The sequence below is a fragment of the Chanodichthys erythropterus genome, chromosome 12, assembly GCF_024489055.1.
Source record: "Chanodichthys erythropterus isolate Z2021 chromosome 12, ASM2448905v1, whole genome shotgun sequence".
NCBI classification, from domain to species: domain Eukaryota; kingdom Metazoa; phylum Chordata; class Actinopteri; order Cypriniformes; family Xenocyprididae; genus Chanodichthys; species Chanodichthys erythropterus.
In genome coordinates this window covers 35,465,788-35,485,769 of record NC_090232.1, presented here as the reverse complement: position 1 = coordinate 35,485,769, position 19,982 = coordinate 35,465,788, and the positions used below count along the sequence as shown (strand labels likewise).

Below are 19,982 nucleotides of genomic sequence, written 5' to 3'. Positions count from 1 at the left end.
TAGTTTGCCCGACAATTTACACAAGAAAAAGAAGAAGCGTGACAGCGCATGCTAAGAGTTTGCCTTGTAACGTTAGCTGGGTAAAAGACAAAACTAAACATTCAGAAACTTTTTTAAACAAATCTTCATGACCTATACACTATAGGCGGTTTTTGAGGGTAGTTGACATTAGTGTTAAGTAACAAACATATTTCAGTAGCATGACAATAGCTGTTTTCAAAGCAGTTAAACTTGTCCAGCATAAAACAGCAAGTGTACACACAGTTCAAGCATCTCTAAAATCATCTGAGGTTTATTAAAATCACCATCAAGGTACGATATACATGAGAATGACGTATTTAAGCGCTTTTGTGTATACAGTAGCCTACCTGTCGTTCACGAGCAGCGCGTGCAGGGGGTGAACTAAAGATTTTCTTCTTCATCGCCGGCAAATATGGTGCTTATGCAGTTCATTCCAAACGCCTGTACATCGACTTCATCTTGCGTTTTTTTTCCTTGTGTTCTATACCTACTATCCCGATTGTTTTCTGTGGTGAAAAACCCGAATGATTCTGAGATTCTGACTGAATCGCGATTCGAATCAGACCATTTTGATAAAGTGACTGACCGAAAAAATCGGCTCATACGAGTGATTCGTGAAACGGTCGTCGCTGTTACAGCCGACAAAAATTAGCGGGAAGACTTTGTAGATTTTGTCAGTTTTTATAAAATCATTATTATTGATCTAATTTATTTCTTGGAATATTTGTACCTTCAAAAGTGAAAAAAAAGTTTTGTATAAACCTGAAGAAATGGTGTCAAGTTAAAGCCACCATGAAATCAAAATTATGGAATATTGCAGTATTTATTATAAATGATTAATCCGTGCATTTCTTTAAATGTCATGTGCCGTCGTAATCATAGATATACATAGATGCCCCATTGGCCATTTTGTAGCTACTGTTGCTACATAGGGATACATTCACAACAAACTATTTTGAGACAGAATTTACCAAACATCCAAAACAATGCTGTTTGCTGAGGTAAATGTACTCGTTGTGTGTGCGTAGCGGTGCGGATAGCCTGCATGTGATGGTATTTTGGCCAGCTGGGAATTCGTGAAGAGCTTATAAAATGTGTAAAGTTGTCAAAACAGCGGCGGGAATCCATCCATGATGGATGATCCATGATCCATCCTACTGTATATCATTCGAACCGCACCAAAGTTTGTTTGCAATTTCAGGTTTCAAACAGAGATGGTGACAAAGAGGCAAAACTTACGGACTGCAACTTTAATAGATCCAGTAAAACATTTACACAAGATACAGCAGTAGAACATTTTTTAGTACAATTACAGTACAATATAAATTATTATATTGTACTGTAATTGTACAGTCAGATATAGCAGGGACACAAATAATACAGCCAAAATTGTACTTTTAAGGATATATGTAATACATAGCCATAGTTGTTTAAATATGAGTTAGGTTCATAGGTTCATCATGCAGTCATATTATAATTATTAAATTATCGTCCTCCACATTTTAGGTTTTGTCTGGGACAGAGGACATCACTTACTTAGATATTCAACTGCAGCAAGCCCACTGATCTTCCACTCAACATCATATTGAGCAAACCCGAACACAATAGTAGATCTACAATATTAGCCTATTAAACAAGTTACCAAACAAGCTAAATAACATAAGGTGACGCATGGAAAAATATCAGTTATCATCATCATTTTTTGTCATGACTAATTTATTAATGACTCAGCATCATCTCTGTTAAAGAGAAAATATTCACTTCATCCAATGTTTAAAGAGAATATCTTCGACAGCCTACTTACTGTAGTTCCACAACTGCTGCAGAACCTTGTTCTCTCCCAACAAACTTTTGTTTGTAGCTGAAGTAAAAGGGGAAAGCAGGCAGCGGACCAAAGCAATGCGAGGCAAGAGAGGGCTCAAAATGTTTCTTAAAAAGCTTTTTTGTTGTTGTTTTTTTTGCCCAGTTTCCATTTGCATTGTTTTACTATACTTAAACAATTCGTTTAAGTATATATCATTATATTATTTACAATACACACTGTGGTTTATGGGCTGGGGTGGGTAGACAACCCTCAGATAGGATAGGTCGTGAACCCCACTACCCCGACTCACACTTTCCGCCTATATGCCTGCCCTATATTTTTTCTTCTTCTGTTTCATGCTGACTTTAAAAGACCTCAAACATAGGCTGCACTTTCCCTAATACATTTTAACCACAAGTCCAAGGACATGTTATAATGGCCAATATAATTATATCTCTGATTAATATTACAAAGATTTCAGAGGTAGGCCTACTACAAAAGTGATATTTTGAAGAAAAAAAAAAAAACACAATAGTCAGAAAAAGTATCTTCAAAAGAAACTCTTGAGACACTTTCACACAGTTCTTTCTCTCTCCGGGGTAAATAATAAATAAATAAATAAACATAGAAATAAGACATGCATGAAGAAGGAACCCCTGTGGAGTAAACTTCATTCAAAATCAACACTGTCTGCACAGCATAATAAGAAGTCCAAAAACAAATCTATTGTGACTGGGGTTGTCTCGCAACAGAAAGAAAAAGACAACAAAAACCAAGAAAACAACACATAATTTTCAAGATACCAAATATTAAGAGTCTAAGTGTTAACTTCCCCCATAGCACTAATGGAAGCATCATTTCACTTGATTGAATGCAAGAAAGATACTGATGCATTCATTTTTAGCTAATGACAAAACTTGCAAACTTAAATGAAAACATCTCACTTATTTCAACAGTGTTAAAAGCATCTCAGTTTAATAGCTCTGCAAGCAGAGAGCTCTTCGACTTTCTCGATCAAAAAGATAAATTGACACGTTTATTTTGACGCCGGGGTTGTATTGTCTTTTTTTTTTACGGGGTGGGAAGTGGGCAAGGAAATGGCACTGCTCCTAATTTCTTGATGTGATGGGATCTGCCTCCCTGCTACTTGACTGACGAGCTCATCATGTGGATGGATAAGTGATGGTAAGTAAACTGTTTATAATAAAAAACTGTCGCAGTGATGCAATGCTATCACTTTCTTTTCACAGGCGAACAACAAAAGCCTACGGAACCCCAGCAGAACCATGATGAATGGAGATGCCTTAATCAGTGACTAGACTGCTAAATCCTCCATCAAATTAGCTCAGGATATCACAGGGAGAGAGACGAGGCAAAAAGAGAGAGGGGGAGACAAAGATGAATGATATCCTTGAGGCGAGATGATAGAAGCCCTCTCACTATTTCATGTTTTCAGAAGTGTCGCCTTTGAGAGACCGACTCGAGTTGCCTTTGCGTCATTATTAAGTTGCAGCCGGGGTGTTTTGCTGCTTGATGAAATCAGCATGGATGTGTGTAGAGGTTAAATTGCATTAGCATGAGGCTGCGCGGGGAACGAGGCACTTTGAAACAGGATGTGATCAGGCTCTGATGCTTTGAAACGTTCAGACGTTTGGCGTCAATGTAAGCGCACGCCGGTGTAATCACAGACTGAACTCAGAAACCAACCGGGAAGCTCAAGCAGCCTGCTGCTTTTTGAAGTGTAAAAACAGAAAGTATTTAATCTTATTCCAGCACTAAGTGGGCAGCCAGGCTTTATAGCCATCTTATACGAGCACTTTATACCTTCTCCGATTTCATGAATTTCGAAAGCTGTGAAATAAAAATGGCTGGGGACTCGGAGTAGTAGAGTTCTGAAGCCAGTGCCAGGAGCTGAGCGCTGCTTAATGTGAGTAGTTAAAGCATTTTGGCTTTAAGTAAGATGTCAGACTGACTCCTTGACCAGGCCACAGAGGGGAAGACTGCATTTCTCCATCCTTTGAGTCCTTTGAGGTGAGCACAGCCGAGAAGAGACTAGATGAAGCACTGGATCACAGCATGGCTTGTTGTGGCCTGCAGCTGCTCGTCTAGTTAACAGGGTTGAATAAAAGGGAATAAAAGTTCCTCTTTTTTTGTTGTCCAATTAGTTTTCTTATGTTTATGAAATATAATCTGCACTTGCTGTTTAATCAACCATTTTGCAAGCAAAAAACTGGCTATGTAAGACTAGGGGACACCGTTTTTTCTGAATCAGTGGTTCAGAGCATGAAAGTCACGTGATTACAGTAAACCAGGCTTCGTTACGTCATAAGTGTTTCTAAATTTCAATGTTTCACATGACTTTGGCAGTTTGATATGCGTTACGAACTGATTCGAAACAAAAGATTCGTAAAGCTTCGAATCACCCATCACTAGATATTGTTGAATAAAGTCATTATTTTGGGGTTTTTTTGGCACACAAAAAGTATTCTTGTCGCTTAATAACATTAATTTTGAACCACTGTAGTCACATGAACTGTTTTAAATATGTCTTTAGTACCTTTCTGGGTGTTTGAAAGTGTTAATTAACTTGCTGGCTGTGGAGGCCTCACTGAGCCATTGGATTTTATCAAAAATATCTTAATTTATGTTCTGAAGATGATCAAAGGTCTTACGGGTGAGGAACGTAACCTAAGAGTGAGAAATTAAAGACAGAATGTTCATTTTTTGGGTGAACTAACCCTTTAAAAGTGCAAGTACCACCGCAGTATTAACTGATTAAAACTAGAAGTTATTCATTAAAATATATCAATAAAAATGTTTAAAAAGTGTCATGAAACATGCCTACTTCTGTCCGTATACGATCTATGATCCACATGACGAGTGTTGTTAAACTCACTGAGTCGTTCCGTGCAGAAACCGCTCTTATACGCGCTCCACATTTTTACTTGTGTTACAGTGATATTTCCCATATGTCTGTAGTCAAACTGCAGCTCCAAAATCTTTGCGGAGAAAAAGCAAAGAGCACTTTTGTGTTACTGGGGAGGAAACATACACTTATATGTGCCTGAAGGACAACAACAGAATGGACTGCGCGCGTCATTTGAACTCTCAGCTGTAATGCCATCTCATGCGTAATACAGTGCAGTGCTTGAATTACAATAGTTCATTCTCATGAATAATTAGAATTAATGAGTTCTTTGTCATGAATAAATGCAAAGAAGCACTCAGAAACGGTTGACGTCAACTCGTTCGTCCAGCCCCGACTGGAGCCATGGCAGCCAATCACCACTCCGGATCTTTTCGGTACTACACATTTACTTTTTCACCTCAGTGTCCTCTGATTGGCTTAGCAACAGCGTCCTGCAGTCAGATTCGGTTTTACTGTTTACCTAGGGCTTTCAGAGACAGGTGTGATATCTCAGGACACTTATTTTAGCGATATGTGTCAAGTAGGAAACACTTCCCACTTCTCCAGCTCAAAAAGTAGAGCATGGCGCTAGAGTAGCAACACCAAAGTCATGGGTTTGATTCCTCTGGAATGCATGATAAAATGTTTAATAGTGTAAGTTTGTCCAAATAAAAGTGTGTGCCAAATGTAGAAAAGTAATGTAAATGTTACTGTAGCAACATCGTCAGCTGTCAACCCTCAAATTTTCTTCAATAGATGAAGCTGACAACTACTTTGAAACTATCTTGTAGTCTAAATTCATTCTTAATCATAGATGAATCCTAGATTTGTCCATATTTATACAAATCTTGACACAAGTTAACTACTTGCTTTTTTTTCTTATATCTGACAGTTTTGATACATAATGAATGAAAGACAAAGAAAACATTTTGTGAGGAATGCAGAAGATTAAACACAGAGTAAATGAACACCGATGAACATGCTGAAAAGATCCAAAGGTACATTAACTTTTTTTCAGTTCCATAGTCTGCTTAGTTTTGAATTTATTGTGGATATGAATCATTTCCGGGTGAAGAAAAGTTGAATGTTGCTCTCCGGACATTGTTTTAGCATTTTACCAGACCTTAAAGAGGACCTGTCTGGATTTGGATTTTGTCTGAAATCTGGATTTTGTTTATGGAGTCTACTAGAATAGGTTTTTATGCTTGAATGTTCATTATTTTTCACATATTTTATTGTTGCAGCACCTCTCTTCTCAGTCTGTCAGTAACGCTATTTAGTTCCAGTCTCTATGAAGCCCCTCCTTCCAAAAAGCGCAGTGTGCTCTGATTGGTCAACTGGACCAGTGTGTTGTGATTGGTCAACCACTTCGAACATGTTTCAAAAATGTCACACCCCTCAGGGCTTGTTCACACAGAATGCATTTTTGCTTTGAAAAACGCAAGGTCATTTTTTTTTAAAGTTAAACTGATTTTAACTTGAGCACCACAATTTTAGAATGGCATGTTATGTGCGTAACGCTGCAAATAATGCAAGACGTGAGCGCATCGGCCACACACGTCCATCTAGTAAAAGTAGCGCAATGGAATAGAAAAACGCATTCTGTGTGAACAGTTACCGTTTCAACGCACTATAATGCAACTCAAGCAGGCCTTATTTTGCATATGCCTTGGGTGGGAAATATTTAAATGAGGGATATTGTGACATGCAGTGCCTTATTATATTCTTTCAGCTCCCAAATAGTCCTGCCAGAGATAGCAATAGTACAAGTGATAATAATACAGAGGCTCATCAGCACAATAATAGTACTGTCCCTTTGCGCACATATGAAATGAAGGTATAATAGAGTTTCAAAAGCCACAGTTAAAACCGTGTTTGCAACAATAGGTGATGTACTCATTTGCTGGTATAGATTTGAAGCCAATTCTGTTAAAATGAATAAAGAACTTTAGCAAAGCTATCACAGCCTCTTCAGAAACGCATTAGGAGGGAGTTCTTTCCATTTAAACCATGATCACATTTCTCAAGTGAAGTGTCACAGTGGAAAAACAATAGCTTATTCCTACAGAATTGTCTCGCTTTGTACTCATCAGCTTTGCAAGCGTAAAAAATGAAACCTTATTTTCAGCGCAGAGCAAAAAATCATCTCTAACTGGCTTCAATAGGAGCAACTGTTTATCTTTTCCCACCCCTGCTCACCCTCCCTCTCTCTAACCCTCCTCTTCATGTTTTTTTGAAGTGCTGCGGTAAGTCTGAGTCACTGCTATTCGTATACAGCAATACCTCATGCAAATTGCATTTTTTATCAGTTTTTATCGCTTCTCTCACTCTCTCAGGTGTTCATTTAAGAGGATTGTGATGAACAGCCATTGCAGCGACAGAGATAAATCATATGCCCAGTGAATTACTTCATCTTTACCTCTAGAACGAGCAGCAGTGTCTAATTACATGGATTAACAGCCAAGAATGTTAACTACACTAACATACACTGAAAAAACAACAACACGTCAAACAAAAAGCTGAGAAAATTGCATTTTTGTTAAAGAATTTGTGGAGATCGGATTCAGAATGATGATTAAAACATATATTGAGTAGATCAAGTCCATCAATACCTCCCTAAGCTTGATGTGTACCACTCTGTGGGTTTGACAATTTTTTCACGTTAAGCAGTTTTGATTTATATGCTGTTGAATGTTTGAGAGGGGCAGCCTGGAGATTGGAGTTGGGAGTTCCAAAATAGGGCATGGCTTCCTCCCATTGACAGACAGGCACATGACACACATGCGTGATTTTTCCCGCCCAACCAGTTCAGCACAAACTCTGCCCTGCAGCCAATTCTAAAGAGTTCATTGGTCATGTCAATCACAGTGCTGATTTCTTACACAATGCTACAACAAATGCTAAACCTACCCTACACCTTAAACATAACCAATGAAACTGATTTGTGCTGAATAGCGTGCTAAAGAAAATGGCAGTTCAGAAGATAAGCAGGTAATAAGATCATACAATATGAGATCGGTCCAAGTCGGCCCATCGCTAACTCCCCAACTGGACCTCACTGGACAATGGGACCTTTTTAGGTGCACCCAGTGTCACTGCCCCCTCCTACTTTGCAAATCCCCCCCGTCAAAATCAAGGGAGCGAGGGTCTGTCCATATAAACCGTGTGGAAGTTCTGAGTGAAGTTCGCGAGTGCATGTCTAAAAGTGGAGTGAAACGCAGACTTAGACTAGTCTTAAGTTGGACTGCGTTTCACTGCACTTTTAAGGTGATGATACACGAGGCAACTTTTTGAGCAATATTGCTGGGCAATGTTGCCATCAACGGGCAACCTGATGAGACACAGGGCAACTAATTAGGGCAACAGACAGTTGGCAGCAACTAATCAGAGAGGAGCAAATCTATTGCCAACCCAATAAATACATTACTATAAACACTTATAGGCACTTTATTTAAATTTTTCAAATATTTTCTTGATTTTTATTAAAAATAAATGCCTTTCCGATTTGTGATAGAAAAAGGGAGAAGAGAGTTCAGCAAAAGGCGGATTCGAACCCGCATCGATCGCATCAAAAGCTACATTCATGTGCCATATGCCCTACGGCCTACGCTACTATATATGTTAAACTAACTCCGTCTTTTTAGTATTTAACTGAAAACATTCAATGGCTTAATTACAGCTTACATGCATTACTTTGGACATTTGTTGGTATTTTAAGCAATATATGAGGTAAATTCCCTGTTTTGGGTTGACGCATGACAATTACTAGTGTAAAAAGATATAAGTTCACACTCTTTTCCTCCGCTCCACTGCCAGTGAGAGGCCGCCATCTTGTTTGATTTTTTTCTGAAATCTCCGAACCGGTCACGTCTTAAGTGAGATTCCATTCCGAAGGGAGCGAACATGTTCAGTTCGAAGGGCACTGCGAACGGCATAGGGAATAAGGGAACATCGATACATCACTTCACAGGAAGTAGAGAGGTAAAATTACCCAACTGTCATTGCGCACCACGTCACCATTCAGAACTAAGATGAAGCAGAGCCATTGAAAGAGTTTAACGGCTCTCTGGTTTTGAGTATTCATACATTTTATACGAACCAAAGTATGAATGGTTATGGCGATGAGTGTTACATTTATATATTTTATTGCATGAATAGGCATGACAAAGTAAAAGTGTTGAAAAGCAGCTAAGGCTCTATCATTTATTTTATTTTGTTTATGTGGCTGCGCGTGGAAAAGAAAGCACAGGAGACCATGGATTAAGAATACATTTATACAGTTAACCAACTGAGAATTTATTTTCATATGGCATGACAGTTACAGCTTCAAATCTGTTAAGAGTCAGTTTTAAATTCGAAAGTAAGTTAAAGTAAATATCTATTTATTTATTTATGTTATCAATCTGCTCGACACTGTCATTGACTTTCTTTGATGACGTTTGCAGGGTGTTCCAAATGAACGATTATTGTCAGCGAAGTCCACTTCAACTGATATACCGCGCTCAGGGAGTTGGGAGCAGTTAACACTGCGTAGGGACCCTGTCGAATGGAACGCAGCTATAGAATGCTGCATTACACAGTTTCGTAAGGGAAAAAATGTAAATAATAAATCAACTACATAGCAGCTTACAAGTGATCAAGGGCTTAGGACGTTCCAATTCAGTCCATTGTAAGGGTTCCGCCAGTAGTGGCACTCATGCAAAATGTAAGCAATGATGTACATCCGAGTCAACGAGACTGTGGGAAGTTAGCGAGGGAAGGTCATAAAAAACGAACTGGAATGCAGCCCTGAAACGCAGCCTAAGCAATTTATGCAACCTACCACTGGTTTACACCAAAGACTATAGTATAACACAAGACTTGTCACTCGTGTAGTATCGAATGGGAGAAAGTGTAACACGCAATATGGTGGAATAAGTCCCGCCTTCTAAATAATAGCCAATCGCCAACTGGTAAAGTCATCGCGTCACTTCAGCGGCTGTTAGAATTGCCAGTTTCTATAGAAACAGTCAGACGCGCGCCTCCGACGAGACGCGCAGTTAGGTCTGCGCATGCGCATTAGCTTGATCCAGCCTGAAAAATACAGTTTTTTGTCATGATTCGAGCGTTGTTGTTAGATTTCATTGGTGATTTAAAATATGAAATGTAATCGTAAGGTTGGCAAACAGTTTTGGAGCAAACAGTTTTTTTCATGATGCCCAGGATGCCCGAGAGGCGTTTCAAAGATGGCCGCCGAGTGAAATTACTTGTCTTAAAGGGACTTTGGCTGCGTCCGAAAACTGGAAAATGCTGCCTTCCGTGGACACATTTCATGGGTAGTAAGGCATCAAGGCACGTCCGAATCCAATGTTAGCTTCACTTCCTCTCTCATGAGATACCTTCCTCAGATTGATTTTTGAAGGAAGCATAGATGTATCCTTAGCTGCCTTTGATATCCCACAGTCCTGTGCTTTCCATTCTGTGACAGTTGAGCTAGAGAAATAAAGATGGCGTCCGAAAGTTGCGTTTTCTGCTCAGTTTGTGTATAAATATACAATTTTGATCAACATATTTCAATTTTGATATCATTTCTATCGAGAAATTACTACTGTAGTAATTAAATATTTGTTTAGTTCTCACCAAAGCTCACGCTATTGCTGTAGATCATTAAACTGTTATGCTGCCTCAGAAGTCTTTCCGAAATCAATTTCGTGAGGTACCTTCATGCACAAACACTGCCGTACAAGTCATTCTCTTATAAGATAGCGAGGCAGCAAGACAGCTACCTAGGTTTTCGGACGCAGCCTTTGTTTACAAAGATTATCTTCTTCGCTTGTTTTTGGATTCGGAGATGCTGTGCTATTTCATTGAATTCATAACAGCGCCCCCTACCATATAACAGAGAAAATACAGATTGCGGGAAAAAACTCATCAATGGTGCATGGGGAAACGTTGTGTCACAAATGGCAAAATCTCATCAATTGCTTGGAAAGAGTTAAAGTTAAAACATTATTATTCAGGCTATTTTCAGTTCAGTGCATTTGCTAAAATGTCTCCCTGTCATTTGCAGAGTTCTACGGGATGTAGAGCACGGTTAATGTCTTTCTCATGCAGTTCAGCGGCCGAGGCCCATTGCTCGCACACTGCTGCTGCACCACTCAAAAGTGGCAGACTCATCAACCGTGAGACACTGAAACAAGAACCCACGCCGACTTATCACAGAATGAAATGCACTTACCAATGGCCTAAAGCCTTTTGGGATTGGAGAGGTGGTAGGAAACCAGAACTTTTGTTGAGCCTTTAGACCCATAATGAATGGCTTATAGAAATGTGCATGCATAAATCATCCTGAATATACAGGGTATTAGTCATCTCATCTAGTAGGCCTACATGTGTGCACATATTTAGCTTGCTGGAGCGTCTCTGGTGTCTGCGGCTTTTGTTAAAGAACAGTTTTAGTTGACTGAATATAAACAACTTGTTGTAAGTACATTAGTGGCTCTAAATTACAGATCTATTAGGTCTCTATTTCTAAACACTGCTTCATAATAAACTACAGCTGATTTCCCTGTAGAAAGGACATTATTATGGAAAGACATAATTATTATTAAATTTCACACATGTTATTAAAGGACATGTGTGGGATTTCTTGAGTAGAACTGAATGTATGGTGTAGTGACAGCTGCAAATATATTCATTAAGTGTTATATAACTGAATCAATAATGAAGTGACATGAATAATTATTAATTTAGCTAATATTTTTCTAGATCTACGCCAGCATTTATATGGTACACACACACAACAGTTGTGTAATATTATTAAAATGTTTTTATTATTATATATATATATATATATATATATATATATATATATATATATACACACACTATTAATCAAATAATGAAAAATGAAAATTAGCGTTTCAGAGACTAAAGAATTCATTGTGACTATATTAAAGGTACCCTAGAATTAAATATTAAATTTACCTCGGCATAGTTGAATAACAAGAGTTCAGTACATGGAAAAGACATACACTGAGTTTCAAACTCCATTGTTTCCTCCTTCTTATATAAATCTCATTTGTTTAAAAGACCTCCGAAGAACAGGCGAATCTCAACATAACACTGACTGTTACGTAACAGTCAGGATCATTAATATGTATGGCCCCAATATTTGCATATGCCAGCTCATGTTCAAGCATTAGACAAGGGCAGGACGTCTGGATGTGCACAGCTGAATCATCAGACTAGGTAAGCAAGCAAGAACAATAGCAAAAAATGGCAGATGGAGCGATACTGACATGATCCATGATATCATGATATTTTTAGTGATATTTGTGAATTGTCTTTCTAAATGTTCCGTTAGCATGTTGCTAATGTACTGTTAAATGTGGTTAAAGTTACCATAGTTTATTACTGTATTCACGGAGACAAGAGCCGTCGCTATTTTCATTTTTAAACACTTGCAGTCTGTATGATTCATAAACACAACTTCATTCTTTATAAATCTCTTTAACAGTGTGTAATGTTAGCTTTAGCCACAGAGCACTATCAAACTCATTCAGAATGAAATGTAAACATCCAAATAAATACAATACTCACATGATCCGGTGTATGCATGCAGCATGCATGACGAACATCTTGTAAAGATCCACTTGAGGGTTATATTAGCTGTGTGAACTGTGTTTATGCTGTTCAAGGCAAGCGCGGGCTCCGGGGGAGGGGGAGCACAAGATTTAAAGGGGCCGCAACCTATATATTGGTGCATAGTTAATGATGCCCCAAAATAGGCAGTTAAAAAAATGAATAAAAAAAATCTATGGCGAATTTTGAGCTGAAACTTCACAGACACATTCAGGGGACACCTTAGACTTATATAGCATTTTTTAAAAAGACGTTCTAGGGCACCTTTAATGTGTTGACATTACTATCTATATCTACTATATTACTATCTACTATCCATCGCCACATAAAATCAAGCAAAGTGTGAAAGGTGGTTTAGGTTGTCATTCAGAAGGCCCCTTTATACCTGAATGAACAGTTCAGCAAAAACAAAACAACAACAACAAAAAAAACAATATGCACTAGATTTTACATTGATAGTCCAAACTCACCCTATAGTCCATGTGATTTGTCTATGACCCGTTTAAACTCTTGTGTTTTTTCACTTGGTTAATTTAATTTGGTCAATAAAATGTTATTGACCATTAACAATATTGCTCAGTTCCCACAAAAAGGATGGAGGAATTCAAGGAGTCTTCAAGACAATTAACTAGTTAAGCCAGGCCCTAAAACTGCACCAAAACACACAAAAACAATGATCAGTCAGAGTAATTCACCTATAGCAACAAATCACTCTACCTGCGGCCACGGATTCACAAACAATTACGAGTAGTTTATATGAGCTGTTATATGAGAGAAACATTGATTTGTCTGAGAGGCGGAGGATTGATTGTGCAGTGGCGTCCATGCAGACAGAGGTAGTGGTTTAACTACAGGACAAGAAAGAGAGATGGAGGTGAACAAAAGATAAATTGTATTGCTGAGGCCACAATGAGATACTTGCAGTCCCTGGAGTGCTGAATTTATTTGACTTCATGAGCCCCACATTTTAAAACAGCAAGCATGTTAAAGGTGCTAAATAGGATGTTTTGTTTTATACATTGTTGCAATATTACTTGAAACTGTCTTTACTAACTGATAAAAGACTATTTATTAGGTGCACTGAAAGGAATAATATTAATATACATCATCTGTGCACGAGGTAGGGCCTTAAAAACATCAGGCCCTCTGGCTTGTCAATCACTGCCATGTGAGAGACGTGCGCGGATTGGCTCTCTGGCTTATCAATCACTGCCGTGACGTTGTGAGAGACGAGTGCGGCTGCGCGCTCCAGTAACTTTCCACACTCCACAGGCGCTGCATGCAATGTTTTTGTCAGGAGACAGGAGTAACAACTGCAGGTTATGAGTTACCTGCAGTGAGTCCGACATAATGAATCCACTAACACGACACAGTGAATGCCGGTGGTAAACACTCGTGTTCCAATACTCGTGCATGAGTTTTGGGAGGCCTTCCTTTGAAAAACTCACTAACAGTCTTTGGATTCTCAGTCGACAAAAAAATCCTCTCTATCACCTTTAACTTTCCTTATAGACACCTTTAAAAAATGCAATTGCACAATTCCAAAAAAAAAAAAGGTGAAACATACAAGGCCATTTAATAAGTATTGACAATTCTTTGAGAATAGCTTGGATTCATAATCTGTAAAAATAATAAATAAATAAATGGAAATATAATAATAAATAACAACAACAATGAATCTTAGCTATATATTATCTGGCTGAATATCCGAATTACTGAATGAATGAGCATTAAGCATATAATAATAATAATCCTGGATAAATCATATTTTGAATAAATAATAATAATAATAAAAAAAATAAAATATTTAATTGAACCTGACAGGCTATAAGGAACATGTTAATATGAATCTTAAAGTACAAACAGTAGCTACAAACCATGTTACAAACCCGCAGACGTCAAATAAACGTCACGCTCGGGCTGCGTCGTGACAGGCGTGAGAACGTGTTCGAAAGAGTTCACTGGGTAAGCGACAACAAACCTCTTCTAAAACTCGACGTGCCTGAAAAAAGCTAGTTATTTTTGTTCGTATTATCACTTGTCACACTGCCAGTGCCCTGCTCTTCATAGTCAAATCGAAGGCACTGAGGTATGAATGGAAAAAGCGCAGTATGCATCGCAGCGCTGCTTCATTACCTATGCGCAAAGATAACGACTGCCACGGCAGTGCTTGGCCACAGTAACTTTCCGGGAGAGTAGATACCCTAAGCCCCCAAACAAATAAAGTCTTAAATTCGACCTCCCAGTCTTTATTATGGTAATTTCTCTAATGCAGATTGGAACATAATTGGCAACAATATGTACACAGCATAATCTTTTCCTAGGCCGACAGTGACGAAATGGAGATAAGCCTACAAAGATGTCTGGTGAAAGAGGACATTTATAAGCTCCATTAGCATCTATTTTTCTGTTTCTACAAAATGTAGCTACATCATTATATGGAATAGTTCACCAAAATATGACAATTCTATTGTCTCATACTCACCCACATGTTGTTCCCAAAGTCAAACATTGACTTACATTTCTGCAGACCACTAAAGAATACATTTTGCTAGTCACACTTTTCCACGAAAAGGTCTTAGTACCATAAAAGTTCACATAATAGCTTTTCGTTTCAAACAGACCAAAATTTAAATGATTTAATGGTTCAATAGGCCTACATTTTCTCCTCTGGTGTGCTGTTAACTGTTGAGACCAGATGGAGTGTAAACAAATCACTTGTTTAATTGAGAAGAAAAAAAAAAAAAAAAATCAGATTCTTAAGGGAGAATTATGGTGGAAAACAATATTATCAATGAATAATGACTTAAATTTGATCTGTTTCTTGTACAAACCTGTTGTATTTCAAACGACTCGGAAAGTAGAGTAAATGGCAGTGTTCATTTTTGGGTGATCTATCCTTTAAAGTCTCATTTAGAGGAATAAGAAATGAAATCTGACCAGACTCTTTAATTACATTTTATACCAATCTCCCACGCCAGGCCCAGTCTTTCCTTGTTTGAAAAGATACCAAATGGAGGAACTGTGACGAATGGTTGTGGAAGTGGTGATGATGTTGCATGACAATGGAGATAATGTATCTTTATGATGATATGAAGGGCCTGCATCTGTATCTGTGTTAAGTAACAAAGAACTTCCATTTGTCTTCCTTTGTCGTGTATTTATATGAGCTTATTTGATAAGACAATCTGCCACTGATGTTAAATTTACTGCCAGGACTGTAGTACTATAACTATCCACCAGGAGGAGGCATGCAGTTTAAGACATTAAGAAATTTCATGTAATCATTAGCATCTGCATTGACCTAATGGAAGATTAGTCAGTAAAAAGTGAAACCCTTTACTGGTGCAACTGCCAAAAGAGGTGGTTTAAATTGCAAATCATTCTTTTTCAAAGTTGTAGATCTTGCCCCGCGTAGACACTAGACATTGTATTTAACTTTACATGTTTCAAAACAACGCTAAGAGAAATGAAAGTTCAGCCTGTTCAATAGGTTGTACTTTTGTTCACTTTGGTGTCACTCATTCAGCTGATGCAGCATTCAAAATGTCTTTCCAGTAAATAAAAAAACCCCAGAAAACATGGGTTGTGAAAATTAGACATGATACAGCCTTATTTATACTGTCGCTCTGAGATGATGCATAATAAACCTTGAATTTTAATACAATGTAGTGCAATAGTAATAGGGCCTTGTATGCATTGTAATATTTAATGTATATTCAATCAATTTCTGCCAATAATCCCAGATATACAGTGCGTTCATGCTTAAAATTTAATGTATAAAGAAATATATTTTCAAACCGATGCCAAAGAACTAGCACTGATAAATGCCGACTGTGTTGTCGCCGCCTCATGTCGGGGTGTTGTGCTGAATTTCGACCCCCTGCCAGATTATTACCCCCCCCTAGTATTGTTAGGTTCAGGAGTAGGCGAGGGGTTAGGATTAGGGGTTGGGTTAAGAGTAGGCAATCAGGTTGCGACTTCAATGAGGGGGTTAATAATTTGGCAGGGGGGGACGAAATTCATCACAACACCGGGCTTTAATTCAGTTAGGCCTATCTGTGTCAGCAGTGTGCCGATACAGCCATCTTAACAATTTCTACATCTTATCCTGCCTGAAAAGACAATAATCATTACAGATAACATTTTAGGTCAATTTTTTGGCTGTAAATCAATGATGCCCTATGTCGGTAGGGGATACTAATATGGCCGCAATCCAGCCATTACACTTAGTTGAAACACCATGTGTTAAAACTGGAATATAATATCAGACGGATTTAGATTAAGAGTTTTCACAGACAAAAATATACGATGTTAACACTCAAAAAGTTAATTATATTGTTAGTGAATATTATTTGTTCCCATATATTAAGCGTCTTTATCTACTAAGGTTTCAATTGATTGTGTACATGTTTTTAAAAATCCCTCCATGTAACTACAGCTGTAATTAATTTCTGTAATTATCCATAATTACATTGCTGACCCGTATCCCACCTCAATAGCAGCAAAAGTGTTTACAATTTCAAAGACACCCAATAAAAAATGTGACCTATAATTTACATATTTTTTTATACTAATTGTATTTCATAACTATCTGTATGATTTTTCAGTTGAGAGTTTCAAAAAAAGCAAAAGAAGTTTGAACCATTGATCCATTCAACACAGATTCGAAGGCTGCTTATTGGATCTACAAAGATAAATATTACTCGACTGCACATTATTTAAAGGTGAGCTTATGACTTACTAGAACAAATAGTGCAACTATATTAAGCACAGAGTTAGGTACAAACTAAACTAGTTACTAAGCACTATAGTGTGAAGTTTTCTGTCCCAATTTAAAAGAGCTCACGAACAACTGGTGCGACCCGACTATCCTGGTGAGCACTAATAAGCTCAAGTCTTACATCTAAGAATAAAAGTTGGAGCGCATCCACAAATTTTGCGCCACTGTAGCTTTAGATATCACACAGTCAGCGAATCTGTGATCATTCTCTCAAAGTATGCGTCCCAATTCCTGTTCGCCACAAAGGCATATACAGAGATGTGATGTGTGTCAGTTCAAGAGCTCATCTCTGTTTTTTTCCCCCTCCTTTTCTTCTTACAGTTTAGCTGGAGGGTCGTAACGATACAGTCAATGTACGGTGTGCATTTGGTGACATTTCAATGTTGACCTCCTCCCACTCATTCCACACAAATTGGCGTTATTGAAATCCGAGCAAACTCGCACATTTTTCCAATACAGACAACCTGTGCAACCTCACATAATTGAGGCTGATAAATGTGCGATTCAAACTAAGAATATTCATCAACTCTGAGCACTTCTGAAATGCACCTGGCAAGAGAACAAATTTGCATTTTTATTCTTTATCGGAGTAAAATGTGAATGCATGTCATTAGGCAAGAGAGATGCAATTACAGGGCGAAAGGAGAAAGTCCTCCCACACACATTTTACCTTCCAGTGAGGCATGTCAGAATTAATAAACCTGTGTCTGCAAATGAAAATCCTTGCTAAAAGCCTGGGACAGGTGACATGTAGTTTTGCTCTTTTCAATGCAAACTAGATTTCAATAATTTGGTCCATTTAGTTCTCCAAATTCGTCATGCTAAAGTGAAAGTTGTCATATGAAAAGACTAAATAATCCATCTGGCGTCAAATTCTGAACAACAACTGAGGATGACCAACAATGCCTGACGCTGTCGGTACAGCTTTCTAAATCTTCATGTCTACAATTGCACCTGCCACATGAAGTAGATGCTGAAAAATATAGGAGAAAATATCTTTACTTTCAATGCCAAAGAAAAATTTAAGTGCATTTAATGCACTCAAAGACTCAGGGAACCAGATGGTCACACTTAGCCAGAATTGCAGAAAGAAACTCGAAGGCTTTCAATTGCGCAAATGAGTTCCAATGCAAAGGGAAAACAGCATTCTGCCATAGAGTGATTCAGTTCAAAAATCACACATTAGCTCTCACAGAGGGGCGATAGATTTATCAAGACAGCCAAAAGGATAACATGCATCGTTCAAGTACATGATCGCCGGAGACGTGCATTGAGCTGCTGTTGGTAAATGAAGCGTAGACAATGATGCAAATGCAATAATAAATTAACTACTACAGGGTAAAGTATAAGAGATATATTTTCTGTTCCAGAAGGAAAGAAGACATTATCACATAAAGCAACACATGGCTGACATTGCTCCAAGTGTGGCTGGATTAAAAGGTGGATGTGTTCCTGTGCTGTACACTTCTAAGACAAAGGCTATGATAGATTTCGAAATGTTTATTTCCTCTGGTGAAAATACGGAACATGTATTCACAGAATCAGCTGAAAACACAAAGTGTGTGCACGGTTGAGCCTGGAGAAAGGTGCTGGGCTCCAGCAGGGATGAAGGCCCTCAGGCAGGGAGGGCTGTCCGTTTCTCACACTCCCTCTAACATGTTACAACATCTTCCTCTTCTCAAACTCCTGCAGAGAACAGGGAAGAGCAAACAGGGGTCAAACAAACATGATCAGCATGGGCTACAGGAGCACGGTCTGCCTCATTTGCAGTTGGTTTGTGTGAGTCAAAGTTTCTTGCAGTGATTGTTAACATTTACTATTATACTGTGTTTAAAGAGCTGAAGGAGTCAATACAGAAAATAAGGTGAATTAAATAAGTACTGAAAATGCTATATAGCTATATATATATATATATCTGCCAACCATGTGCATGTGCTCTCTCTACACTGCGGAAATAGCACCGATGAAAACACAGACAAAATTGTATGTTTGAGTTTAACAATCACCATTCCGATATTCCGTTCAAATTAAAACGTCATACAGCCAGGGTGCGTCCGAAATCGTGTACTGTCTGAGGAGGTACTACATTTGAATTTTAACTTACTTTGTGACTGTTAAAAGAAGTATGTTCTATATAGTATGAATTGGGGTAGTATGAATGTAATCTGGACATATTACATCCGCCATGTTGTCATTATCATGTGACCTACCGGTTTGAGTTACATTGCTTCACCTCCATTCATAAATCCTCTCCCTTGGCCTCACGGGATAGTAAAGTGTCCATCGAATGCACACTTCAGAATCTCGCCGGAAAGTTAAGACATACTACTCTGTTGACATACTGTTTTTCGGGTACTATATAGTAGAGAAGTATTCGATTTTGGACGCAGCTCCAGTCTGTGTTTCTTCACAAGGCACTTGTGTTGTTTGTGCGAATAAACCTGCCGTCATACCTTTGGTGATGAACTGTAATAAATCCAAACATGGATCTCCACCAGATTGTTTGCAATTACAGAATAAATGCTCCTGTTGAAAACATAGCCCCTGTATGCCTTTAGTGCATTTCCCCCCGGTTTCACAGACAAGGCTTAAGCTAGTCCTAGACTAAAATGCAAATGCCAATTTTTGTCTCAAGATGCACACCAGTAATGTTTTTTTCTAGGGTACATTTATAAAAGCTACACCTATCCTGGCTTAGTCTAAGCCCTGTCTGTGAAACTGGGCCTTAGTGTATTTAGTGTGTTGGTTAAATGAAGTCTATGTGCCACCTACAGGCCTAGGTTTTAGATTTTGGACAAAAATTGTTGCACCTCTTGATGGAAATAAATGTTATTTCTAATTCA

At 38.3% G+C, this 19,982-nt stretch overlaps 1 protein-coding gene across 1 annotated transcript in view; it reads right to left on the bottom strand.

The window, feature by feature from the left end:
• Nucleotides 1-2,331: 2,331 nt before the first annotated feature.
• suclg1 (succinate-CoA ligase GDP/ADP-forming subunit alph) overlaps nt 2,332-19,982 on the bottom strand; it is a 36,857-nt gene continuing 19,206 nt past the window's right edge. Inside the window, exon 9 of the mRNA XM_067405065.1 lies at nt 2,332-18,825. Coding sequence (XP_067261166.1) covers nt 18,799-18,825 — 27 coding nt within the window. The 3' untranslated portion in view covers nt 2,332-18,798. The remainder of the gene's footprint in view (nt 18,826-19,982) is intronic.